Source organism: Solea senegalensis, linkage group LG5 (assembly GCF_019176455.1).
Source record: "Solea senegalensis isolate Sse05_10M linkage group LG5, IFAPA_SoseM_1, whole genome shotgun sequence".
In the NCBI taxonomy this organism is placed as follows: domain Eukaryota; kingdom Metazoa; phylum Chordata; class Actinopteri; order Pleuronectiformes; family Soleidae; genus Solea; species Solea senegalensis.
Genome location: NC_058025.1, coordinates 24009585 through 24036590, shown reverse-complemented (window position 1 = coordinate 24036590; position 27006 = coordinate 24009585). Strand labels below are relative to the sequence as shown.

At 46.2% G+C, this 27006-nt stretch overlaps 1 protein-coding gene across 10 annotated transcripts in view; it reads left to right on the top strand.

The window, feature by feature from the left end:
- The window catches only part of fbrsl1 (fibrosin-like 1), a 286283-nt gene that overhangs the window by 117252 nt on the left and 142025 nt on the right, over window positions 1-27006 (top strand). For 9 of the 10 annotated variants that reach the window (XM_044026552.1, XM_044026553.1, XM_044026549.1 and 6 more), the window contains exons 3-4: window positions 11876-11977; window positions 15958-15993. In XM_044026552.1, the coding sequence (XP_043882487.1) occupies window positions 11876-11977; window positions 15958-15993 (138 nt within the window). The remainder of the gene's footprint in view (window positions 1-11875; window positions 11978-15957; window positions 15994-27006) is intronic. The other variant, XM_044026546.1, reaches the window with a different exon arrangement.

The window sequence follows — 27006 nt, the reverse complement described above, 5'->3', positions numbered from 1 at the left end:
TCCTCCTGTCATTTCCACATTCAGTGCTCACCTCCCTCTTCATTTCTCCACTCGATTCCTGACTCGATTCCTGCTCTGCCAGCTGCTTCATGCGCCGTGAGCCCTCGGCAGTCATTTCTATAATTCTTCATGTGTACATTGGTGGAAATACTTTGAAGTTACAGTGCGTTACTGCCATCAAGTGGTGCTGCGAAAGTGCCTCATGCGCCATCTCCCCACACACACACACACACACACCCACCCAAAGCCCAAACAAACCCTTGACATGGGAAAGCGACAGAAGTGACACTTGAGATTTTTTGGGCTCTAGAAGTGGCAGGATGTAATGTATGAGTGTTTGCTGCTGAAAGAGGGATGGCGGGGGGCGCATGGCAACCACAAGCAGGGAAACACAGCGATGAGACAGTTTGTTGTAACTGTGTTTTGGTTTTGTGCAACATTTCAAAGACGTCCGTGTTGTGTTCAATGTGGGAGGCGCGAGGTCACTTGGATTTCGGTATCCAACATGAAAAGGGATGTCGACGTATTTAAGAACGCCTTTCCGCGAAGAACAAAACAAAATCTGAATAACAACTTACTTACAAAATAATAAATTATTCACTGGCATCCAAATCAAAGGGCTGCACACAAGACAGGTGTAGTGTGTTACTTTTGCATAATGATGGACCTTAAATTTTCCCATTCCACTCGACTCAGAATATTCTTTTGATCTGTGCAGCGGCAGTAACAACACTAATGATTACATTTTGCAGAGCCTATGTAGTAATATCATAAATTATTACTTAACAAAAAAAAAAGGGTTTCAGTAAGACAGCCGATAGCGTCAGACAAAGAATGCATCGTCGATTCAGTTTTGCAGGTTCACACTTGCACCGTGTTTATCTCATTCCCATGAGTGGCAACACATGGAATGGTCCAGGGGAGAGCTTCATCTGAGGGGCCTTGCCAATTAGAATGCACACTGAATCCCCCAGTAAGCTCATTAAATCTCTATTATCCCTATTAACACAATGGACATGATCCTCTTCTTCCAACTGCATCCTCTTTTTGTGTCGTGAACATTGTGACAAGCAGTGCCTGTCAGATTATCTAATTTTGTGAATATGTCCACGCACACACACACGCACACACAAATGTGCACAGACAGGCTCTTGCAGATAGTAATGCAGAAATCCCAGAGCATGTCAGCATTTTGAGGGATCATATAGATGCAAATGCTGCCGTGTAATTGCACAACCCGTAGATCTGCGCTCTCTAGGCTGGATGCTGTCATGTCAATGGCTGATTCCATCTGCTTTTCATCATTTCTTTTTTTCCCCTTCTTTCCAAGACCTAATTTCCATACCAACCCAAAGCTTTGGAATCCTCTCATCTTATCAGCTCGGCTCCTTCCTCCTCCTCCTCCTCCTCCTCCACCTCGTCTTCTTCCTCCACCAGCTTATTTCTTCTGGTTCAGGCTGGAGGGATGGAGCTGGTAACAAAGAGGCAGATGACACAGCCAAAACAACCAAATGACAGGGAGGAGGCCTCCTATGCAGCGCTTCCCATTCCTCCAATCCTCTCTCCTTTTCAACATTTCCATCTATCCACTGCCTACGTCATTGCAAATCTTGTGCGCACAAACTCCTCTAAGTGTGCCAGTGCCATTGTGTGAGAAAGGAGGTAGCGGGAGGTGGGGGTTTATTGTCGCGGATAGATTCTGAAGTATCTGTGTGGAACGGGGGGCTGGGTGGGTGGTTTGGAGAAGAGACCCGACCATGAAAACCCAAAACAGGCCTCGGCATAGCAGTTCAGTAGCTCACGGGGATTTGACCAGTGCGCTAAATAAACGTGATGTATTTCCACTTTTGCTGCTGCTGGAAATGAATAGAACCGTGGAGGAAACACTGGTATGGCGCCAACACAGTTTTCTTATTAGAGACTTTACAAAAACCCAGAATTGTTGAATGTGTTGGCGGTTGAAGGGCGAGATAACACAGAGTTGAGGGTGAGCGGCAACAGTGGCGTTTGTTTACAATGCAGGCGGAAGTCAAGCTCCTCCTTCTTCTTCTTCTACTACTGTTTCTGGGAAATCAGACAACTCGTCCACACGTCACACCAAATTGTTTATTCCGATGATGCGATCAACATAATTGCATGACTCAAACCCATACAACAGGTGAACACACAAAGGCTGGAATGTAATGTAATAAACGGTGGAATCATTGTGCTCATAAACTATCCCGGGAAATTATATTGGTGATATAAAGTTTAACCACAACACTAATTTTACTTGATGTTTTTCACTGCGGGTTTTTTATTATTATTTATTCTAGTAGGTCATTATCCTCAATACAATAAGTCCTTGATGTGAACCAGGCTTTGGAAGTTTCCATGTCACCACCTCCTGTTTTAAGGTCAGATTTCAGTCATTTTAGTCTTATATTTTGTCAGTACCGGTTTACAGTGATCCACATAACTACACAGCGATACTTGGTTGTGGCTGCCTACTTCAAACACATTCAGACAGAATGTGTACTGGTCAGTCATGTGGCTCGCACATGGCAGTTTCCCGGCGACGTGGATGTTGCCGATGGACGGACATTTTAACACGCAAGCATGTGCCAACTCCCTCCTAACACCTACACCACACAATATTTGCTTTATTAAGGCCTTTCTTGGCTTTGTGACACCAAAGATTGAGTTAATTCTGACCAATTACCAACATGTGCTACACATTATTGCATGACAACACTCTGGGAATCCTATCAGTGAACTGGCAACAACACTGCCCACAGATTAGATGTTTGCTTGAGGACATTTTCTCCATCTGGACATGTCAGGATTGTACTTGGCTCCTCCTGCGATGCCAGTTTCAAAATACATTATATTATATATATATATATATATATATAAATACTATTTTGAAGCAACAGCTCAAAACATCACTCTATAGTATATGAGGAAATAATGTGAGTGAGGTTTTGTCAAATGTGAAATTCTTTCCATCCAAAGTAAGGCTGGAGCCAAACCTGAGGAGTCTGTTTGTGTTGTGTTTTAAACAAATATTACACGATATGCTCTTCCTTTTAAAGATATGTGAATACATATTTCCCCAGCCTGCACACACACACACACACGCACAAATGTGACAATAGCATTATTTGTTGTTACTCTTATGATTAATGATGTTTGGTTTCAGCCGAGCTGTGACGTGCCTTCTCTGCCACTTCGCTCGGGTGGAGCTAACGGCTAAGTCAACACATATGTTTGCAGATTTGTTCATTTTATTATTTTGGTTATTTTGCGGTTCCATTAGCGATAGTACCTGGTAATCGAGGTTCCAAGGGAGCTGAGACGATACTATGCGTGGCGTCGCCAGTCTGCCGGCCAACCTAAATACCATAGGTGGAAAAGGGGCTTATGGCATAGAAGTAGGAATACTTCCACCCCCTGCTTTTTCAGATGCTTCAATTTGGCAAATGTCCACTAAGTATAATGGTTTAGCTTCCTCGTGTCCTCCATTTTAACAGCAACATAAGATTATCTGCAGGTCTTCAGGTCATATTTTTCCTATTCAGCTAAAAGGGCATTCAAAATGGATCCAAGGCCAAACTGTGCTCTGCAGTTTACCGCTCTGACATAAGCACGGCATAAAGTGTAGGTCTCATTATGTAGCTATAGGCTGCCATGTAGGCATGTGTCATGATCAACGTGAACATTACCATCCATTAACTGTGCTGCAGGAAAAACTGCACATTATACTTGCTTTACATTCAAAAACAAATACACTTCCTTCTAGGTGTACACATTATAATACACGCGTACACATACTAGATACATAAAAGCATGGGTATATACAAAAATACAATCCCAGAAACAGTCTGTCGTTAAGTGTTTTAGCACATACAGTATATTGAAGCTTCGGCTTGCTAGTACTCGTACATTTCACATCCCCTCTCTCTCTCTCCGCCTCCCCTCCCTCTCCATATGCACTTCCTCCAAAATTCACTGGCACTGTGTGCTGTGCAGGCATGAGATAACGTCCCAGAAGTTTTCCAAGGGCAAGACGAGTGTTCAGACATCAGAGGGAAGCCGCGTTGAGCCGAAGCTGATTCATTACATGTGTTGCATCTGCCTCCTATTAAACAGCCCAGAGCACTCAGTCTCTGCTGGTTTCTCACTTCTCTGACTGCAAACTCTTTCCCGACTCCTCGCCTAGACCTCGTCTCCGTCTTAAAAAACTCTTTCCTTCCCTGTCATCTGCACCCTCCATCTCCTCAGATGACATGTCTCCAGCTCCCTGCTGTTTCTTAGTGATCGAGTTAAATCAGCGTCTGTTTTGGCCAAACATGTCCATACATGCAAAATTGCCTTACTTTCTGTGTCTGAAAAGTCTAAAAATGTAACACCAAGTTCATCTTATTTCCTTTGAACGCTATTCTTTCCACTTGGATCCGTCACCATCAATCTGTGGGAGTCATGGAAGCTGGGGTTGTTCGTTTGCAAAGGCAACAGCACGAACCACTACACCACCCGTGTGGGCGAAAATAAATTCTGTGTTTAATCACATGTTGCTGTCGGTCACTGGGTTAGTGGCACGGTGTTTTGCCTTAAAAGAGTTAAGAAACATTTAACTCCAACGAAATCCATTAATGAGCCAATTTCTGATTAAAGAACGCAGTCTAAAGTTAAACGGATTGGAAGTTTCAGACTCTTCTTCATCTTGTGTTTTTCTTTTTTTTTTAATCACTTGCTCATTTCCTTTACCTAACAATCTCATCTTCAGTGTTTTAATTATGTCGTGGTGAGTGATAGCTAGTTGTAAGGTGTGTGTGTGTTAGACTTGTTAAAAGGAGGTCTTTTTGCAGCACATACGTACATCTGCCGTGTGGCTGATAATTATTTCAGATTACATTAGAGGAAATTAAACATTTCTTAACGTACGTGTGAGGGCGACAAAGTTATCGCGTGTAGTCACGGTAGGGAGTGTGAATCTTGCACTTCCAAAAATGCAATTTCTTCGGCTGCTAATAAGATCATTTTTAAGTGTTAAAAAATAATTAGTGGTGTTAGAGCATTAAGGCGCGCCTGCAGCTTTTAGCCGCACATGTATCAGTGGTATGCGGCGGTCATTGTTTCAAATATGCATATCCTCAGTGTTTATACAAGAAGAAGGTGTTCAAAATGAGGTTTGAGTGATGACAGCGGGCGATCCTGACGAAAGGGCAGTCATGATTATTTTCGCAACGATCCAAATATATGTCAGTATTTCTGTATAACATGGTCTAAACCCGGATTTGCTTAACATTTGCAGAGCGCGGCGTTTTCTTTGATATTTAACCCAGAGTGGAAGTTGTGAAAAAGCGTGTGGAGTCAGACGTTCTGTCATTTCGACATCTGTCTGGACCGCTGATCTGTGCCGCAAACACGCTCTTATCGGCTGATAAAAGTGTTTACGAGCGGCCTTATCTCTGTCCATTTAAAGGTTGAGGAGTTGAGAGCCATAACTGATAAATCCTTTCCACGCGAAACTGTTGCCGAATCTGTGATTGATGTAGCATAAATACTGTTGTGATGTGTCACAGCAGAGCAAAACATCCAGCAAGCAGGAGGCAAATTTTATCTCACACTTGCAGACATCTGACAGATACAGATTTCTCCCTTAAATCATTGCTCTCGTTACAAATACTCCACGGATGCTTTTTCATCCGCTCATCAATGTCTGAATAATCCCGCGACAGTATATACTATAGGTGACAACGGTGGTTCTCAGTTAGCAATCATTTCCTTCCAATTATATCTTGGTTAATAGTGTTTTTTTGGATGATGATCTCGCTTCCCTACTGTTTATAACGTTTGCTAATGTGTCCACGTTACCTTGAGTATACCTTTGGTGACTGAAAGGTCTCTGCTGAGATAATTACAGCAGTGAGAGGTTACAGCGGCGCAGACTTGAAAAAAGTGAATGAATAAGTCATTCCCTCTCTCTCATACTCTGCAAAAGGTCTGGCCCACCACTAAGTGCAAATGTGGCATTTACAATAGCATGTGCCACAACCTGAAGTTATTTTACTGCGACTTTGAATGCACCCTCACTTTCAAACGCCACAGTGAACTTTGACTTGCAAATAATTATGTGGAGTTTAAAAATGGAAAAAAAGAAAAGGAAAGCAACATCCCAAGTGAATGCTATTTGAATTTGTCTGTCTTTTGCATAAATCATTTGCCAAGTGCACTCGCCTCACGTTCGGTGCTTACAGTGTGTACAGAAATCAGAGCTGTGCCTTTTATTTACAGAGCAACTGAAGTAATGAAGAGCAAATTGCAGATCCAGCGTTTGTCCCTGTGCTTTCCTTCCAATCACATCAGGAGCATTTTGACATCACAGGCCCTAATTGTTGTCGGTAGCTTTGAGAAATGATTGCCTTGGAGTAGGTAGGAGTCGCGGGGGTGGGGGTCGGGGGGGAGTTCCTGCTGCAAGGCCTTGTGCTTATCAGCGAAGGGCAGATCCTGCTCCTGTGGTCCTAGCTGACAGGTGTGTGGGTGTGTGTGTGTCTGTCTGTCTGCCGGTTGCGGTTGTCAGTGGACCCCCGGGACAGGTGCTGAGGGATGGTTTCATATTTGGGAGCAGGTGCACCCTCTCCCTCCTCCTGCTCTAGCCTTGTTCCCTCACTCCCCCAGGAGGCATATGGTGAGAGTGATTGGAGAGACCTGGGGCCCCACAGGGAGTGCTCCTCTCCCCAGTTCATCTGTTCCACACTGGGCCCTGCGGGACACTCCTGCTCTCCTCAGGTCCCTGTTGGCTGGGAATCAGGCCAAGGAGGCAGTTTTGCTTGGATCTTTACTGCTTTGTTGCAGTGTTGTGCGGTCACAGTGGTCACCCCCGGTTAGCATTACACCGTGCCGCATTGTGCATTGCAATCTTGTGCATAGGGCACTTGCTGAACAGCTTATAGGTCACAGCCTCTAATTTGTTTGTTCACTCCCTCATTTATACACAAGTGTTGTTTTTAATCTCTCGACTCCTGTCGCGTCCTTGTGCCAGTGCTTGGAATAGAAACGCCGTCTCGCTGCTATTTCACAGGCTCATATTTGTGAACCGGTGTACAAATGTGATGTCGTCCTGAGTGCACGAGGACAGAGAGTTATGGGGGCATTTTAGGCCTTGTATAATATGTGTACCCCTTTTTTTATGTGGTCATTTATTATGAGGCGAACTCTATGAATAATGTATGATTAAAAGGCGTAATGGATACGCTGGGACTCGTCAAAATAAAAGCAAGAATCCATTTGCTCTCCCTGTAGTAAATCTACTTGCTTGTCCTTGGGCTAATTTCCAACTTGGGACTTGGCGGTGGAGTGAGTGCATGTCTTCATAGCGGTTTCAAGGGAGGGAGGTGTCGGTTGTGCTGTAGAGAGAGAGAGAGAGAGAGAGAGAGAGAGGGAAGGGCGGAGGAAAGGCAAAATGAGACATAGATGGGAAACAAAGCCAGGAACACCTTTTTTCTCTTGATACCTTCCTCCTTTATCTCACTCTATACCAGACTCTGTCTTCCCTCTCTCCTTCTCTCTCTCTCTCTCTCAATGTCTTATGGCTCGTTCCCCTGTCTCTGAGCAGCTGCCACTTCTGAGCCTGAAGAAAATGAAGGCAGATGAATCAATTTGGCCTGTGGCCCTAAAGTGCACTTGTCTGCACCCTAGCTGGGGCGGGGGGATAATGAGCCGATAGATTGAGCTGGTGCTGGAGCCCAGCTCTGAGCGTTACGGTGCCTCTTTCTCTCTGCCCCCCCTCACACACACACACACACTCCGGAGGCCTCACTGAGCAGCGGTAGCAGCCTGTCGTTGGGTTAATGGGGGTGAGGGTCCTTTGCGCAGGACACTTTTCAGAACAAATTATAGCAAGGATCTGTATCCGTCCTCTTCAGCCCTTCCTTTCCTGTATTGCCCCCTTGGTTGCTCCCCGCCCCTGTGCACACGGGGAAACCCAGAGAGGAGATCTGATCATGGAGGCACAGAGCAGAGGAACATCGCGATAGATAAAGAAAAAGTAGCAGGCGGGGGACAAGGTCCAAGATCCTGGGGTAATGAGGATTGACACCGGGATGAGGCTGAAGCACAGACTCCCAGAGCGCTGTTGACAGGTGACGGCAGGCGAGGGGGAGATGAGGCGGAGCGAGACGAGCTCGAGCAAGGAGAATAAAAGCGAGGTCAAGACTAACAGCTCTTCCTATTCAAGGTGGAAAAAGGCGGGAGACCGCACAGCTGTCCGATGCCCCTCTAAAACCTTCTACAAGGTGAAGGAGGAGGGAGAATCAAAGGAGCAAGACAACAAAGCATCACCTGCCAGCCTCCAGTCGGCTCCCTGCTGACAGGCTGCAGATTGATGGACACTGAAATGAGAGTGAGGAGGAGGAGGAGGAGGAGTGAAGGTAAAAGGAAAGTTAGCCAAGCTTAGCGTGAACTGGTGTGAACCACCTCTGTCTCCACTGATGCCCCGGATCCAGTCCCTCCCCAGCAGGGGGACTTCACTCAGGGTTAGAGTAGTATAAATGAGCAAACCCAAGTCAACACTACTGAACTTGTGGGGAAAATGAAGATGCTGTAGGGCCCTTTGAAGATAATTAAAGAGCACAGAGCAGCAGCCTCTAGAGAGGGAATGCAGACATGTTCAATACCGAGACTAATGGAGCTAATTTCCAGTACATTATTCATGTAAAACACAGGCCCTGACTTAGCTATGGGTCCTGTCATTTCAAGCCAACTCCACCCCTAACACACAGTCACAGATTAATCACATGCACTATTTCAGTCAGATTAACCTTGCCCGGATACAGCATGGGTTTAATCTCCAAGGTAAACCAATGTAATCCAGAAAAAAAAAAAACATAGTGGCCTTACTGCAGCATGGCGAAAAGGGTGTTACGACCTTGAACTATGTCACTAGTCGTTACCAATAACACTAATAATAACTAACTTCTCCTTTTACAGTAATGAGTCGACAAAAAAGGGGGGGGAAAAAACAACACATGAAAGCTCTATTGTTGGGAGCTTAGGGCCAATTAAACACCTCCCCAGACAGGAAATTAATCCCAGCCTTAATCACAGGCAGTCAGGGTTGTCAATCTTTTGTCAGAGTCGGTGAATTCCAGCCTAGATCAATTGTTCGCCTGTCCTGTTCAACATCGGCTCGGGGAACGCGGTCCTTGTGCGCTGCATCATTAACCTCGGAGCCTAATTAGACACCGTGCTCTGATCAATAGCCAAGTTGATTGCTGACTGCGTAATGAAGTTTCGGGCCCCAGAGGAGACCAGAACTATTTGTGCACCTTCAGGAATTCGTCAGCAACACTGATGCTGGGTAAACAAAGTAATCAACGGCTGCACTTGACGACAATGTGTCACAGACTGCGCCTCAATGTTCCGTCTCCGCCGCCGTGCCTGCCTACCTGCCAAGGAGGAATTTTCTCTTTGTGCTCTCACTTTGAGAGAAGAAAATCAAAAAGGCCACCATCTATTTTGAAATTCAAGACGTGATTAGGCTGACAGCTAGTAGAGAGAGCGCGAGGCAGAGGGAGAGGCGGGTAGAGGTGGAAGTCAAACCTGATTAGGCCCACCTGCCAGGTTTCTCTTCCCCCCATCTCTGCAGCGTGATTGCTTGGCGGCAGCTCCCTCCTCTTCTCCGCCGCGCTCACCCCATCCCACCCTCATTCTGTCACTGTTGAACTCAGTGCACTGCTAATGCCCCTTGGCCAATCAGCATGCCTGCCCTGGCGGTGGCAGGGTAATTAAAAGGGAATTGTGTCTACTTGGCATGTGAGCTGGTGGGCATAAGGGTAGACAAACACTCTCTCTCTGCCGCCTTGCCTCCCTCCATCTCTCCCAGCCAGGTGGTAGCATGCAGGACCTGTCAGATTAGCTGATGACCCTTTTAATTCTAGCCCAGCCGGGGGCCATAATTGATATTTACCGGGAAAGGTTAATTGTAGCAGTGATCTGCTTAAATTACAGTGGAGATCAGGAGACCGGGGCCAGCCACCGGGGGAGCCGCTACACGCAAACTGCTAGTCAAATGGATTACACCCCGCGGCCATCGCCACTGTACTCCAAGGTGGGGAAGCAGCATGGGACACTGTGATTGGCCAGCGCTGCACTAGCACAGACTCTTCCATGCTGAGCGCGCCAACCTCCCATCTGGCCAGGAATTTGGGCGCACGCCAAGCCGCTTTTTTTCTTTTTTTGTTTTTTTTTTGATGGCCTGCAATAAAACAACCCATCCATGTTGGCATTAGACTTGCCATGATGTGGGTTGGCTGAGCACACGTTCTGACATTTGTACCATTAGGCTGCTAAAACGTGACGGTTTGTTCCACCGTTTGACCTTTAATTTGATTTATTAAATTGTCTCCACCGAGTGTATCTTCCTATCTTTTTGTTTTTTTTCTGTATAATATCACAGGGGTAGATGTGGAATTAACGTTGCCGGCCTCATGTACTTTAATGAATTTAAGGAGTTAATCCAAACTTCTTTCTAATTCCACTTGTTAGCTTGACCAAGGGCCCTTCTATGTGGAGATTATAAGTTATTTCTGGATTCTCTGGTGTCTTCCCACAGTCCAAAAATGTGCGCGTGTTCTTGTATGTGTTACCGCTTTAGGACCCCTATCAGGACCAGTAGTCCTCATGGACACAAAGAAACCCAGATTGTAATGAGACAGAACCACATTTTTGAGCAACTGGTTTTGTTTAGAGCCAAGACTTGAATTGCGATCAGTGTTTGACATTAACTGGTCACGGTTTAGTTCAGAGATAACGCTTGTTTAGGCTGTCCAAATGAATGGACGCCAGTGTTATAAGAATATCTGCGTGTGTGAGAAATACTTCACATATTTTTTTTTTCATCACATATTGAAAACAGTCATGCGTGTTAAGGAATCATTTTATCTCATTTGCATGAACATGAATATTTTCAATTTAAATATTATTTGTATTCAAATTGTGCACATTTTTTCATATATACAATGAAAATTACCCATTTACACATTTGTAAATCTTGTTTTTATTTGTAGTTCATGTAACAGACTAATTTCACTCCTTGTAGTGCACAGCTGGGTTTACTAAATTGTTGCTGCAGCGTTCCCGTCGCCGGCTGCTATGACTAGCACCAGTGGGTCGAGGCTCAGGGTTGCAGGTGTTTTCGTTACAACCAGTTCTGCTTTGCATTTACCCAAAGCACAAACTGTCTGAGACTGAACGCGAGGCACCACGTTGACTCTGTGTCTCCCTCAGGTTAACAATAGCACGGCCACAGTCCGTTGCAAGTTCTGTCAGAGCCAGTTGTGTTGCATTGTTATACATAGCTGCCTAACTCGTGGAGTCAGTTATAAATTCCAGTGAGTGATGGGAAACAAGATAGAATTCAAGTCTGAGCCCCGTTGTTGCTACATCGGTGCTCGACCAGTGGTTTTTGTTCCGCGATGTGATTTATTACAGTGACAGAAGCTTTGTTATGAAATGGATGGTTCAGATTCTCAGTGGATGAAGCTCCAGTTTGGAGTCAGTGAAGTTATAAATGTGTCAGATGTCATTTGTGAGCAGGCCGAGGTGAAAGACAATATCAGCATTGTGTAAACTCACACTGGTTTGAATGTCGTGGACACATTTGTTTATAATTCAAATTCAGCTCTACCATATCTGAGCATCTTTATTCGTGTCATGTGTCTTGAAGGAGCTGTATGCAAGAAATATAAAATGACCAAGATATGTCGCCAGAGATGAGGGAAAAAGTATTTTAACGTCTTTAAATGTGTAATGTAATAACTATAAAGCGGTGATTCATGTTGGCAGGTGGACAACGTTAAAACACCCTCCTCTTTTCTCGTCTTCCCTATAGATCAAACCTTTGGCACCACGTCCTGTCAAAGTCAGTGAAGATGAGACGGTCCAGGAGCTCAGCCGACCGCACAGGAGCAACTCCAAGGAACAGCTCAGTGAGGTGAGTCTTTGGACAAGACCTTCAACCTCTTCACAGATCTCCTACAGAGAGACACGGTATCCACTTTCACACGCCAAAGCAGTGGACCCCTGAAGTGGGATACAGAGAGCGAGTGGATGACAGCAACACTGAGTCTGAGATCAGAGGGCGGGCCAGTGCAGCAGCTCCCGGTGTTTCCAGCTTTCACCTCATAAATCCCCAGTGCACTGAGGGGGAATGGTTGGCTGGAAACACACAGACAGGAAATGAGCATCACCTAGTTGGCCTGGCATTATTAAACCAATGTGCGGTTAAATGTGGACATGACCTAACGCGGCTCTGCCAGGTGCGCGCCGACCTCACTGACCCCGGAGTGGAACGAGTTAAAGGAGCGGTTCCAATTATCGCTGCACTGGCTACCATATGTTAGCCCATTTACAGGATGAGTAGGTGGCAAAGGAAAAGTAGAGGCCAGGCATTGGTTCGGCCATAAGGGATGAAATAATGCAATTTAGATACAATATAGAGGAAGTAATGAGAATTTATGCAAAATCCCATGCGGCTCATTTTAAATGAATGTAGAAATTTGCTTCCTAACTAATGCCTGTCAAGCAGCCTTCCCAAACCTAACTGAATTCAATCAGACTATTCATTTCGCTGACAAAAGCAGGTGGAGAGAGAATGTGAGAGAGAGAGAGTGAGAGAATGTGAGAGAATGTGAGAGAGAGAGAGAGAGAAAGAAGGCAGCATTCTTTTCCTGTAGGGCTAAAACGATAGAAACAAAAACGATTTTAATGAACTTTATTGAATACACTCTTTTATGCTATTTGGCATTCCAGTTTAAAATTCAGCTTGATGAGGAGGGGGGGGGGAATCCAACTTCATCCTCCTTGCTGCTCTGTTTCTCCCGTGCACTGCCACACCACACACACACACCCCCCATCTTGAATTTGTGTAAAAGCCTGTCTTTTAATGAAAAAGTCAGGAGGAAGAGGCGGGCTTGTCAGATAAAAGACCGACGCTGGTTGACAGCTCTGACAGGGATATACGACGTGCACCGAGGAGGAGGAGGAGGAGGGTAGAGTGAGTATAGAAGTGGTGGAGGTGGTGGTTGTTGCAGTGATGGTGGAGAGTGGGGGGGGGTACAAGGATGAAAATTGCAGGCTGTAATCGCCAACGGTGTTAGATGTGGCATGTCTCTCTAATCTGCTGCCAAATAAATGGCGCACAGACGTTGATCGTTGTAGCCATCCATATCTATTATCTCTCTCTCCCTCTCTCTGCCATATTTACCTTTCTCTATATCTGTCTGTCTGTGCATCTGTTCCTGTCTCACTCTCTCTCTCTCTCTGCTGGCTCCTCCCAGTGAAGGCCCGGACGCGAGACACACACAGCACTGTGTTATTGTCTTCCCTGGATTTCTTATTCGTCTTTGCTCCGTTAAAGCTCCACCACTGCACCGAGAGCCCAGCGAAATTTCAAAAAACTACTTTCCACCACAGTAAAGTGGCACCGCAGCTTTAAGAGCTCCTAACTAATGATGCTGCATCGGCAATGAGTAAAATGGATTTCTGTTGTCTTGCCGCCAAAGGAAATAGAGACAAATGCGACATGCGGACGCGCCCGCCTGTAAAAACAGTCATGCATCAATTTGGAAGCAGGGGGTAGGAAAAAAAAAATGCAGGGGATGCTATTTGTTCATTGCCATGGTTGGGTCTTTATCTGTTTATTTTGACTAGGTAATTGTGCCTGCGGTGCAGCGGGGCCCCGGCACTAAGCCACATAGGGATTAGGGAAATGTGAAGTGGTGGAGGGGGTGGGTTCCACTGCATCTGTGTCCTGCGGAGGAGAGGGCAGCGTGGTGCTGTCATGGTCTCTCACACCCTCCTGTATCCACCCACACCCACCCACATTCACCCGAACCCACCCACCCACCCGACCTTCCTGCTGCAGGGCAAACGCGTTCACATCAACTTCCCTCATCGCGGTCCAGTGAGCTTGGCTCGGCCTGGCTCTTGGCCTCCATGCAATGACAAAAACCAACAGTGGAAGTTGAGAGAAGACGGAGTAGACCCTCCTCTCTCGTCGCCATGTTTTTTTTTCTCTGTTTCTTTTTTCCCTTTTTTTTTGTAAGAGAGTGGAGGAGGGGGCATGGAAATGGGTAGAGGATTAGGGGGCGGATTTACTAACATTTCTCTTCTCTGGGGCTGTTTAGTTAACCCTTAAATGCCGCCAGCATCCGCCCCATCCCTCTCACCCCCAACCACAGAACCTTTTTACCACACACACACACACACACACACAAACGCATGCACTTGTCCTCTTCCCTCCCCCACACTCCCTCTCTGGGGCGGGTTCTTAAATCCTTTTGAAGTCCTAAGCGCTGCAGAAATCCATTGAGAGCCATGTATAATGGCTTTTAAGAGAGAGTGTTTAGCTGTATGCCGACCCTATGGCTTATGAACCGCTGGCATTTTAATGGATCCCCCCTTCTCCCTCCCCTCTTTTCCTCCCCTCGCCGGCACTAAATCCAATGGATTGTCCCTCATTATCATTTAAATAAGCCTCTCTTTCTGCTCAGAATGCTCCAAGTTGAATGAACTCTACACAGTAAGGCTAATTCTAAATGGCCTTGGCCTCCCACCACCTATGCACGTATCCACTCACGCTCACACAAACACATGTATACGCGCACATACTGAACTGCAGTCGACGACGCGCACACAGACCACAGGGCTCAGTTGTATCTACATATTTCTGTCCCTGTGTGCGGCTCCACCCCAGCGCTCCTCTGGTTGTGGTAGTGACGGCGACAGCGCGGTTGAGCCGAGTGGGGAATAGCCTTTTGATTCCCGCAGAGTCGGCTTTCCGGTTTGCGGCAGGGCTCCTCCCTAATCGCCACCACAGGGTCTGCCCTGCGAATCACAGCGGCGCACAGACGCACGAGGCCTCCAGCAGGTGTGGGAGAATGGACGAGGGGCAGTGGGAGGGTGCAGACCATGGGAGGCCGTGGCGGTGAAGGTGTGGGGGAGGTCGTTGGGATTGAAGGTGGACCTACGGATGAAATTGGTCTTGCAGAAAAGTCCTCTCTAGAGACCAAAGGGGGAGAGATTGCCAATCTAGACAGAGGAATAAAAGCAGTGAAAAGTGGAAGTGGAGGGAGGGATTTGGAGATTGGTATTCGTGCTTGGCGCTGATGGACAGGACCAGGGAACACAACAAACCCCAAACCCTTTCTGTCTTAGTTCTGGTTTCTCACAAAGCACGGGCGGAGTTTGATGGACTACAGCACACCCCCGAGTGCTATGAGATATTTATTCTGAATGCAAACATCAGTCTTATGACTTCATACATTTTCCAATGTGACCGACATTTAAAAAGCACACATTTGCTTCTTGTATAATGTGAGTACTCTGTACCCCTGCACTATTCATTATTCATAGTCAAAGCTGTATAATGTAAACTTTGTAAATACCTTTTGTATTTTTTTTTATTATATTTAGAATTTTTACTTTTGTTCTTGCCACGTTTCAACCTCTGACGGCTTTGCTGCTGTAACAAGTGAATTCCCCTGGAGTGGAGTGGGATCAATAAAATCTTACCTCAAACTAAGTGAAAATACTTTACAATACAAAAAAATACTTACTTATTTAAGCCATCATAATAAAGCTGGCAACGTAGCTTTTTTGTGGATTCACTTGTGGCCTTTCTTAAAGCAAATTTAAATTCAAGTAAAACATTCACAGTATTTTCACAGGAAAGTCAAATGAACTGTCAGCTGCTGTAAGTGATTGTTTTTCAAGTGAGTGTTGGGTCAGCTGCCCCAGTGGTGAGAGCCAGAATGTAGGGGAGTGATGTGTGATGGGCGGGAGTAACATGGCAGGGCGGGTAAAAGGTTAACGTGAATATTGATATTAAAGCGCCGCTGCTTCATCATGTCTGTGTCAGCGAGGGGAAACGCTCCTTAAAGGTCATCCCTGTTCTCCTCTCTCTCCCTACAGAGCTCCACTCACTCGCTGTCAGGCCGCGGCTACTCGGTAAGTGACATTTTCATGCTTCATGGCTTTACGGCAGAATTACAATCTCCAACGACCCGCTTTATGGCCCCACCGCTCGACATTTTAATTATGTTAAATAGAGTAATGGAGAAATCATGATATTAGGAGCATTAATTCTGGCTGACTGACTGATTAAATTGCGGGAAGGTGTCTCGCGCTACCTTGGCGAAAAGAGCCTCCTTTTATTGGCATCGATCAGTGCCATTCCGCGATGCTGCAATTTGGCTGTCAGAGTTTTATGTCTTCCTCCAGTGACTGTCAGTGCAGGATCCATTTGCTCACAGATCAGACAATATGCCTAAAAGCCTTTTAAAGGCCCCCACATCTATGCAATAAATACAATTTCTCACCATCAGAGAGATGCATGTACGTTTGCAGCCCTCGGGAAGATTCATAGCAGTTAAAGGTGTCTCATCGCTTGCCGGAGCCGGCTGTGCATTAAGAGTTGTGTGCGATGGTCTTTATCAGAGTACGTGTGCCGTGCTGTTCAAGGTAAATGTGCCCGAGAGGAATATTTAAAAAAAAGGAGGCGCATCTTTTCAAACACACAGGACTATTTTTATCCCGTGAAGGCATCTGTTGCCTCGCCCCAGTGTGTTTTTCAACCGTAAATTTGTGCTCTTCCCCTCCCATTGTTTCAATGATGTGTCTCGTCTCTGGGTAATAGAGACAGCGGTCGTCCTTTATGTCCTTTGCTTAAAGGGGAACTCATAAGAGGAGCATTCTTTAAAGTGTGCTACTTTTAGCTGATGAGTGGCATATGGCGCGTCTTATTGCAGCTTAAAAGCAATCATCCAGACAAACAAAACAACTATAAATGGTTTGTCATCGTTAATCTGCCTCAAAGGACTGCAGTTAAAGTGCCAGACAAAGCGTTACTTCAAAAGGAATTGATCTCGTGCGATCTTTTTATTTTTTATTATTTTTTATCAGTAGTATTATTACTATTTCGTTTTAATAGAACATGTCACATTGCTATTCCCCAGCAGCCGCACACTCACAGATGGATGAAAACAAACAAGACCTTCCAAAAAAGCTTGTGGAGCCCTTTGGCTCAAGCTGTCAGTTTGAGTCGGCAGGGAACAAGGCCCTCTCTTTATCTGAAAACAGGAGGGAGGGAGTCAGAGAGGGAGCGAGGGCAGAAGTAGAGATGGAGGAGGGGAGGGGGGTGGGCTTGTTGGTGGTGCTTTGGATGCAGGGTCTTTGTGCAAGCAAAGCAAAGTCCAGTATCAGGGGCAGGAAGTTTCAGGTTGTCTTGCCCCCTCTCTGGCTATCCAGTGGAGCTGTCTGGAGCGTTTGTAGCCACAGGGCACCTCCTGGGTGCTGAGCTCTGACTCCCAATCTGCTCTGCTGCCACGTCGGCCTGATTTCTGGGGTCTCCTTATCTGTAAGTGCTCCAGGCTTTTTCCAGCGATGCGGGGTACGGGGTGTCGGGTCAGGGGGCTCCAGGGAGCGCGCCAGGCACAGACCGACTTTGAGAGGCGGAGTAGGAACAAGGAAAAGGCCAGAGGCAGCGGAGAGTGTTAAACCAGTAACGGGTTTTAATGTTGTGGCTGATCAGTGTATGTGGGTGGAAGGCTGCTTGTGAAGTAGTGTGGGGGAGGGGGGGGGTGTGCGCGAGGGTCAACGCGGCAGGCGCAGAAGTGCAGTCAGCACCAGGAGAACAGACAAGGCCACATATTTGCTGTTTGCTCCCAGGAGCTGATCACAAACAATCAAATAAAAGAGAAATTTAAAAAGCTGCTGGTTATCTGTCACGACGCAGTAAGAGGTACAGAATGAAATTTCTCCTGACAGTTTGTTTTCTACTTCTCAGGGAGATAACGCCTCTTCTTGTTTATGTTTCCATACGTGTCCCCCACCCGTCCCCCCACCCCTATGCTGCCTGCCAGGCTTGAATAGCCTCATTTGAATGGTTTATACAAGTATGTAGAGAAGTTTCTGGGCTTTAGTGCCGCACTCATGAAAAAAGGGGAAATTGGAGCCCTGGAGTGTTTTGGACACTGCACCTAGTGTTGGGTCGCTGCATACAGAACACAGTCTGCTGGTGAAGATTGTGCACATGTTGGAGAAAAACGTTGGATATTTGGTGATCGATTGTTAAAAGACAAACCAACAGAGAGCATACACGGACGAATAGCCTGTCAATTACGAAGCTGCTCACTGAACACTTAGATATTAATAATACTCCAAATTAATTTATGTGATTGTGTGATCTCAGATCTATGATCCCCATGGTACTGAGCGCACACAAACATGCAATAATGAGATAGATGATGAAAACTGTGATTAAAGTGTGGTAAACACTGCTATGTTAAATGTAATTCAACACATTCTAACACACACGCAGATATATATATACTGTATATATATATATATGATTGGCATGTATAGACTTAGAAGCACTCTGCTTCTGTCCGTGCCTACGCGTGTAGTTTAGAGCTGAAACGATTAAATTAAACAAAATTAAACTATTTAGATAATCGATGAATCGGTTTGAAGCTTTTTTTCATGATTAAGACAAGATTTTCCATTTTTTAAGGTTTTCTGACATTTTATGGACCAAACGGTAAATCGAGAAAAGAATGGACCGATTAATCGTTTATGAAAACAATGGTTAATTGCAGCGTAGTGTAGTTGTTTAACGTTTTCCACGCGGTCTCCGTGACTGAATAAAAAGTACTAGTACACAGAGTAGATAGTAATCCAATATCCATCCTCTTCTCAAAAACAATTTCACTCGGTTGTAAAAAACCAGACACGCATTCATTACACGGTGTGTTTATTCAGTCGATGACATTGCAAGACGTGAAATCGGGACCAGTCTTTCATCTCATATTCAGGTTTGAGGGCTAATCTCTGGACCATTGAGTCCAGCAGAGATATGCAGAGGCGGGACTTGCTATCTTGCTCTCTGTGGAAGACTGGCTATGGAATTGTTTATCAGGCAGACTCTCTCCTCTCCTCTCCTCTCCTCTCCTGTCTGCTTTGTGCAGGCTTCATTATAGCCTCGACTATGTTTGGGAGACAATATCTGTGCCTTGTTTCCTGCGCCGCTAACTGCTTGTTGTTCCAGCAGAGATGGGCCCAGGCTCTGGCGATTTATCATCCTCTCAGGAGTTCCCTGATAAAGAACCTAGCATATCCCCCTCCACGCCTGGGAGATATGGGCTGCAACAGATGCAGAAAATGTCCACAAAAAAAAAAGCGCTGCCCATTCTGTCACTACCCCTTGGCTGGATGTGCTGTGGAGAAGCCGTAATGTTTTAGCCGAGCGAGGAACACAACACACCTCGCCTTCATCTCAGATGTGGCGATTGAGCCCCTGTCGTTCCACTCGTCATCTTTTTGAAACCACCTCAAGGCCAACGGATGTTTTCACACACGCGATAAAAAAACCCACAGCGCTTTGTCTGCGACTGTATAATCGGACTTGTCGGTTCTGGGGCGTTACGTCTGTGATGTCAGAGAGGAAAACCTCTGCCAGAGTGTTTGGGTTGAGCGAGAGTGCTCAGAGCTCCTCGCGTGCACCCGTTTCTCATTTCCCCCGAGCTCGGGTTGTCATAATCATATTTAACGCTGAACGACTCTAAAACTCTAAACAGAGCTGTCTCAGTGCGTTCTTACACTGCCTTGTTTTAATTGATTTGGCATTCGCGGCCTCCACATCGAGGCAAATAGACTTCCCTGCCTGAGTGATGAGGCTTTTTACAAGATCTTTATCGAATACAAGGATTATGTCACTTAATTACAATAGAAGCCATTAAAAGCTTTACGCGTTATTTAACAAACCGACACTGGTTCAGTGGATTAACAAATAAACACAGCAATTGAATGAAATTGAGGGTAAATGATATCCTATATACTTTCACAGATAGCCGCGCCTCGTCCCCGCACAGCCAACGATACGTCTTTGTAGAGGACCGCAGCGTCTGTCTGTGTGGCTCTCGGCCCCTCCCCGTCTCCCTCTCTCTCTGCTCACTTTTCACTGGGCATGTGCAGGTGTCTTCATACCACCAGCTCTGCACATGGTGAAAATTAGTGAAGGAAACCGCAAGCCCAGTAGGAGTGGGTCGGGGGCCTGACATTGTCCTGGCCTCGGGGTGGGGCGCTGCCTGTCAGAGGCCTCTCTATGAGGGCTGTCCGCCTTGAAAAACCTATTTGTTTATCCCCGTGTGCGGTCCGGCCTCAGAGCCAGGCCCCGCTGCTCTCGGCACACCAGGGATCTGGGCGGTTGCCGCTAGCAACAGATAAAAATTGCTGTTAACCACAGCAGGGCCCACAACACATCAATCAACGGGTCTACAGATAAAGGCTACGGGCTTCAGGGGCCCCAGCTGAATGGCACAGTTGAAAATCCTTTTCCAGTGGCTGAGCACTCACAGCTCTGGCAGCAGAGGCCGGCTGTCATTCAGTGAGTCGAGGAGGCAAACTTCATCTTCGGCAGTGCAGCTCAGGTTTTGTTCTAATGGAGACGCATTAGAACGGCACCGACATAAAGGAGACTCCGGGAGAAGTCATTTGAATAAAAAGGCGACACTGTGAATTAGCGTTGACCGGGCTTCAGAAAAACCAGCCCCAGCATAGTTCAGTTGTTCCAAATGAACTCTTAATTGCTTTTGCCACTTGGCTTTGCTCTTAAGGCCGCTTAAAAGCTGGGACGTTCAGCCTCACTGCATTGCACATACCCCCTTCATTACGACTGAATTGAGATCAACGATTGGAAATGGCTGGAAGCTTTAGCCCAAAGGCCCAAATTGGCATTTGTACAGAATATTTCTTCACCAGAGGTGACTTAAATGGTTCATTCTAACCTTTTTCAATCGCGTTCCACCGCCCTTAACGCAAACGTATGATGATGACTTTCGGGCTGCGTAATGAAAAAGAACAATACTGATCTTTTCTTATATTAAATCCAGTTAATGTATTCCCAGATGGAGCTCTGTGCCATCACCCATGCTGGAGTTAGTCCAAATGAAACACCGGCTCTCTTGGGTAAAAGCATTAGTTTTATCCCCCTAAGCCCAGCCTTGATTATCATCACTCTTAGTTTGTCCTGGATGCACTGTCCCCTAACTCACATTTGGCCCACTTTAAACAAATAGCCCTATAATGTAACAATCACACAATGCTCTGTGGATTTGTTTACTGCGGGCTTTCTCCCTATTAAGTTTCACGGACACTGTAGACAAATAAAAGTGGTAATTCCACTTTATCATATGTTACATATACCACAATCAAGCAGCAATTACATGCTCCTTCCATTTGTAAGAGCTCCCAGCGCCGACGTGGATGTTTTAATGAGGGCTGTAATGAACGCTCAGGGTGTTTGGCAAGTCTCCGAGATGTTGCCGGGGCTTTTATGGCTCCCCATTATAACGTACAATTTGCATCAGCAAATTACAATGCTCCATATCATTACGCTGCACCAAAGCCCGATCATAAATTAGAGCTCCAATTACAAACATCTATCTGGGAGCAGGGAATGAATACGATGACACCCAGCAGAAGCGGGCAGGGGGGGGCGAGGAAGCCTCCTGTGGATTGTGGGATGAGACGTCCATAAAGGTGTGATATTCTCATAAAACGTCTTTATGGGGAATTCACGCCGCCCCAAAAGAAACGGACCGTTTTCGAGGGGGGGGGGGAGGAAAGAGCGTCTGCTAGATCAGTTTTGGCAGTTCCATATGTCACATTTCACAGCGCGCTGCACATTCAACTTTTTGGTATTTTAATCTCCTTCCTTCTGTTAAGCACGACACCCACCGACTCCGACGGCGGCTGACTGTTCCCACACTTCCCGTTGTCATCTTGAGCCTGTCCGGGGGAAAAGGACCTCGTCTGCTCTTCCTCAAGTCAGAACCCGGCGACGTCGCTGTCTCTTCCAATCTCGCTCTGTTTGACTCTCTCTCCCCCATTTTATTTTGGCTCGATTATACACTGGAGGGAACACAGTGAATCATAGAGATTTATCATGTCGCAGCTTATTAATTCACGAGTGTAATATTAGTTTGTGTGGTTTAAAGACGCAGGCATTGCGGCATTGCTGATCTTCCCCAATGAATCTTGAGGAAGCGTCTTGAAACCTGATGAAAAGCGGTATATTTTTGATACGGTTGACTTTTTATGTCCCACTGTGAGCGCTGCTGCCTCTTCACTCTGGCTCCTTCCTAAGAATCGCTCTCCCTGACTATTTGATAATCCACTGTTGCCGCAAACAAACAGCAGTGTTCCTGTGATGACTGCGTTCGCCGCGTTATCTGCGACCTGTGGCCAAATCTCGCATGCAGCGGTAGAATGAAAAGGCGTGCGATTGCTGCAGGCGCCGCGCAGACGCCACCTTTGCTGATGAGACAAAAGGCCTGCGGGTCTCCCGCAAACCCACAAGAGCTCCTCGACGCCGCGCAAACAAAGCCTGAAATTAAGAGCAGCCAGAGGCAGGCCCATTTCTACAGCACAGCTAAAGTGCTCCTTTTTTCACGGCTGTGCTGGATTTCCCATATGGAAATGTAACAGGGCAGAGACACAAAATAACGTTTTGGAATTTTTAGTCACAGATTTTGAGAGCGCAGGTTTTTCATCTATTCCCCCTCCCCAACGTTCACACCTCCCACCACTCTTCCTGGGATGCATTTTAAAGGTAAAAAAAAAAAACCCTCCTTGTATAGCCTATATCCTGGAGGGTGTCGGATGATGTTTAATTCATGTTTTTTTCTTTTTGTTTTGCATTTTAACCTCGCATATCTGTAGGATCATGTGCATACATCTCTGCCTCCTTGGCTGCAAAGCCACCGCGCCGAGGAGAACGGCGAACCCTTCCTTCAATTTCAGAGGTCATACGACGAAGAGACGTTATTCCATATTCACAAACACCCCCGAGCAATTATTCTCGCTATCTGTAATGTTTCTTTGATTCTGTTAGGGTTAAAGCCCCCACCCACCTCTTTTCCGAAAAAACCTGCACAAGAAAGTTCGACTAAGTAGGTCATGTTCTGCCGCTCGTCTTCTAATCACTCAATGAAAAGAACACGATTTTCTTCCATCAGAGCCCGTGAGCCTCACTCCTGGGATTTCAGTGAGCAATGCACACTCATTTGATTTTCTGGGATATGTTTTCTCCTCTTTCTTTCTCTCTCTCCACACTGTCTACGTTCCACACCTTGTATCTGACAGTTCATAAGCAACTTCTGTCTTTCTTCCAACTTCCCCCACGTACACACACACACACACACACACATGTCATTCTGTCTGTCAGTCTGTCGGTCGCTCTCAGTGGAGAAGGTGTCTGACAGTAACAGCAGGTAAGGTATAAGATTACAGGAGAAGCAGGGGCAATTATACCTCCAGCTGATGCTGGTGTGTTTATGAGGAGAGTAACTGTTAATGACAGCGTTGTGGTTTCTCCAGAGGCCGTAGCACAGCTTTGGGAAACCTGCTGTTTTTGTCAGCCTTGATTTTTCCCTTTTTCTTTTTTTCTGTTCACCAAACTGATTTTTGTTCTCTCTCTCTCTCACTCTCTCTCTCCCTCTCTCCCACGCCTCGGCGACACTGAGAGCCTTCACTTTGAGGTGCAGTGCGTCTGTGTTGTTCTGCGTACGCTTTGATTTTGCCTTTTGGGCAAACGGAGGCACCGAGCAGATACAGATTTCCAGTAATGTGCTGGCTACATGTAGATGCAACTAAAAATGGCTTCTCTGGGTCACAGCAGCTCGGCTTGGTATACACAGAGTATCTATAGGTAGAAATACACAGAAATGGAGCAGTGTTTGCAGCTGTAGGCCTCTCGCCGGGGTTTTGCCTGCCAGCCACGCCACTTCCTTCTACGTGCTTTCACACACAGCAGGCAGATCGCAGCGATTGGAGAGGAGTTAGTGTTTAGATAAGGGAGATTAATCATAATTGCAAGACATTTCCAACGCAGCTATTTCTGGCCTGGCAGTGACAGGTTTCAGCAGACTGGCAAATGCAATAGAAGCGTAATGTCATTTGCTTTAAGCTGAAATATAAGAAAATGAGTTTGTATATAAATGACACTGTGTTTGTTCTTGTGTTATTCAAGTGTACCTATTGATGTGTTAGTGCAGCGCTAACGTGTTTGTTTGTTTTCTCACGTCTGACCATATGTAAATCCATATGCACTCCTGTCTGCGCCAGATGGTGCCAAGGCACTATTTGTCTTTTGTTTCCTCCGTGGCTCTACCTGTTGTCTCCCGCTGTCTTCCGTCTTCTGATATACAGAATATTTGATCAAGTTAGACCCGGAACCTATTGAAGAAGATGCTAATTTACACTCTTACACCGTAGCGCGGCAGAAGTCTGACTGCGGTTCAAAGTGTTAATTAGAAATACATGCATTCAAAAATATATTCAGTGTCACATTCACATGCAGCTGTTTCATGGGATTGACTCATTTATGCTCCGTAATATTTGCACTTTAAAACACTGGAGGTCACCCACTCCATAATCTCAGTTAATTAAACGCCTCTGATAGGACACTTTACAGCCTCGCGCCGTCGACGTGGACCCTTGCTCCAGTAATGGCCGCGCTGCGTCCACCTGTCATGTGATGACCCAGATCATCACTCTGCACGGAGGCTTCACAGCCCCGGCAGCACAATGAGCGTCACATCATTCACTCATGTATACGTGTCTTCCTCCTGATGATTAATAACCAAAACAAGTGTTTACAGCAGCTGTGTCAAACTCAAATGACCCGGGGGCCAACAAGCGCCGAGTCTGGTCAAGAGGGGCCGGTTGAGAGGGAAAAAACAATATGAGCTTCACAATATTGTGTCACTAATGATATTCAGGGCTTGTTTTGAAACGCAATGATGCATATTTCACATTAACCACACATATATGACGCAATATAAATCTACTAATAGCAAAAACAGAGAACTAAATTGACAAAGTAAATACCACCGTGGAATTAAGACGCCAAACAAGCTTTTATGTATATATATTAAATGTTAATAATGTGATACAACCAAATATGTTAGTATTATAAAATAAAAATATTGCTGGCAGATATACTTCTTATTATATTCTGCCTTTTTTCTTTATGACATGATAGCCAGTTTGACACCTCTGGTTTATAGAATCCATGAAACGAATCTATGCAGAATATGTAAATACACCTTATTTGTCAGCGCTGTCATTTATATTCCCCTTTGTTTCTATCGTTGATCAATCGGCTTTTAAGAATCCACTATAGGCCATTTGCAGTCATGTTATAGATGCCTTGGCGGCGTTCAGATTCCGTGCTGCACTTCTGTTTCCGTCACTGACAGTCTCTTTGCATAGAAGAGTCAGCTAAATGCCAGTAAATGTAAATGAATGCCAGAGTCACCCTCCAGTCTTCTGCCCTCAACCATCCACACGACACACTCCAGTCCTCCGTGCCCTCAGCGTGTGGTTAGCCTTGGCCCTGATCACATCGGGGCACATGGGAGATTAACTGGGCTGGCTTACTCACTCAGCAGGTTCCCCGACTCCCCTCCACTCATCGCGGCCCAATCTGCCAGCTAGCCTCCTGCTCTGCAGAGCCATGGCAGCAGGGCACCACAAACCCAGCCCGCCTTCATTACGCCTGCCAGATGGGCTGAGAATTAGATTCGAACTCCCACCATGGAGGGGAGGGTGAGGAGCGAGCGAGAGAGAGAGAGAGAGAGATTGAGGGGAGAGAGGTGGCATAGGAAAAGGGAGGAGGCAAGAAAGTTGCGGGGGCAAGAAAGTAATGGTTTTTGTTTTCATTTATGTTGCAAGTTATTACATTTTAATGTAACACCCCTGGGACCTGGCAGCATTAAATGCCTGTTCTTGAATAATCGACACTAACTGCAAGCAAATGCTAGAGAGAAATGAAATTAGCGAGCACAGCAATTTGGCACAGTGATTATCGGCTCCTTGGAGGCACTTCCTGATGATTTAAGAATGCTAACATTTAAGCAAGTCAGATCTCATTACTCTTCAAGGTTAAATCGAGCTGTGTCAGAGGGGAGGCAGATGCTTGATTGGAAATAGTGCTTCCTTGTCTTCCTTCATCTCTCTCTTTGTTCATGCCGATGTTCCTCGCGTCGGCGGCAGCTCACTGCAGGCGGCGAGCGCTCGGGGCTGATATCTGTCAGACCCCGATGACACCTCGTGCCAGCTCTTAATTAGATCAGCAATACTGGGTTTGCAAAGGTATAATATGTCCTTTGCCAAAGATCATGACTCGTGCAGTGAGCGCTGCCACGCTAACTACCTCAGCCTTCTTTTGGAATGCTTGTGTCTCACACGTCCACTCCCACACAGATCTATGGACCTTTTGGAATCCTCACCAAGAAAGGGAGGAGGAGGAGGAAAGTGTTTATTACTTTTAAATGTTCTTTTATGGTCGACTCTTCTCTGCTCTTCTCTCTCGTTCTCGTTCAGACGTGATATTTTTTTAAGTAAATTTAGCCCTGGCATCTTCTGGTTCAGTGTTGAGCTCAGCCAGCCGTACACATCTGTTCCTCACACAACCTCGATGCAGTTAGGTGATGCCAGACAGCGGCTTACTCCCCTATAAGCTCCGCACGCCGCCAGGGGTCCCGAAAAATGCGGAAGTCTTACCAGTCGTCAACGTGTCAGCCCCCGTTTCCAAACGGCGGCTCAGCTGGGGGAGTGATAGGCAATGAGGATAATGATGCGAGTGGGAGCAGCGCGCGGATGCAGATGCACTCTGCCGAGCTGCGTGTGATAAATCCTCGCCTCTGCTGCATTGCTCTCTCCGCGAAGGTGAAGGGCGGACGGGGTCGGACTTTTACTTCCACTCACTAAACGCCGAAGAAATCCCAACATTTCTCACTGTGGTGTTGAGATTTATCTAAAGCGAGGCAGGAGCAACACAGCTACTTTGGGGAATATGACTATTAGTTTTTCTAAGCTGTTGTTTTCGCATGCAGAGGGAGAAAATCATTGCAAGTCAAATGTAATCATCCCGCCGTTGGGTTATGCTCCATCTCGAAT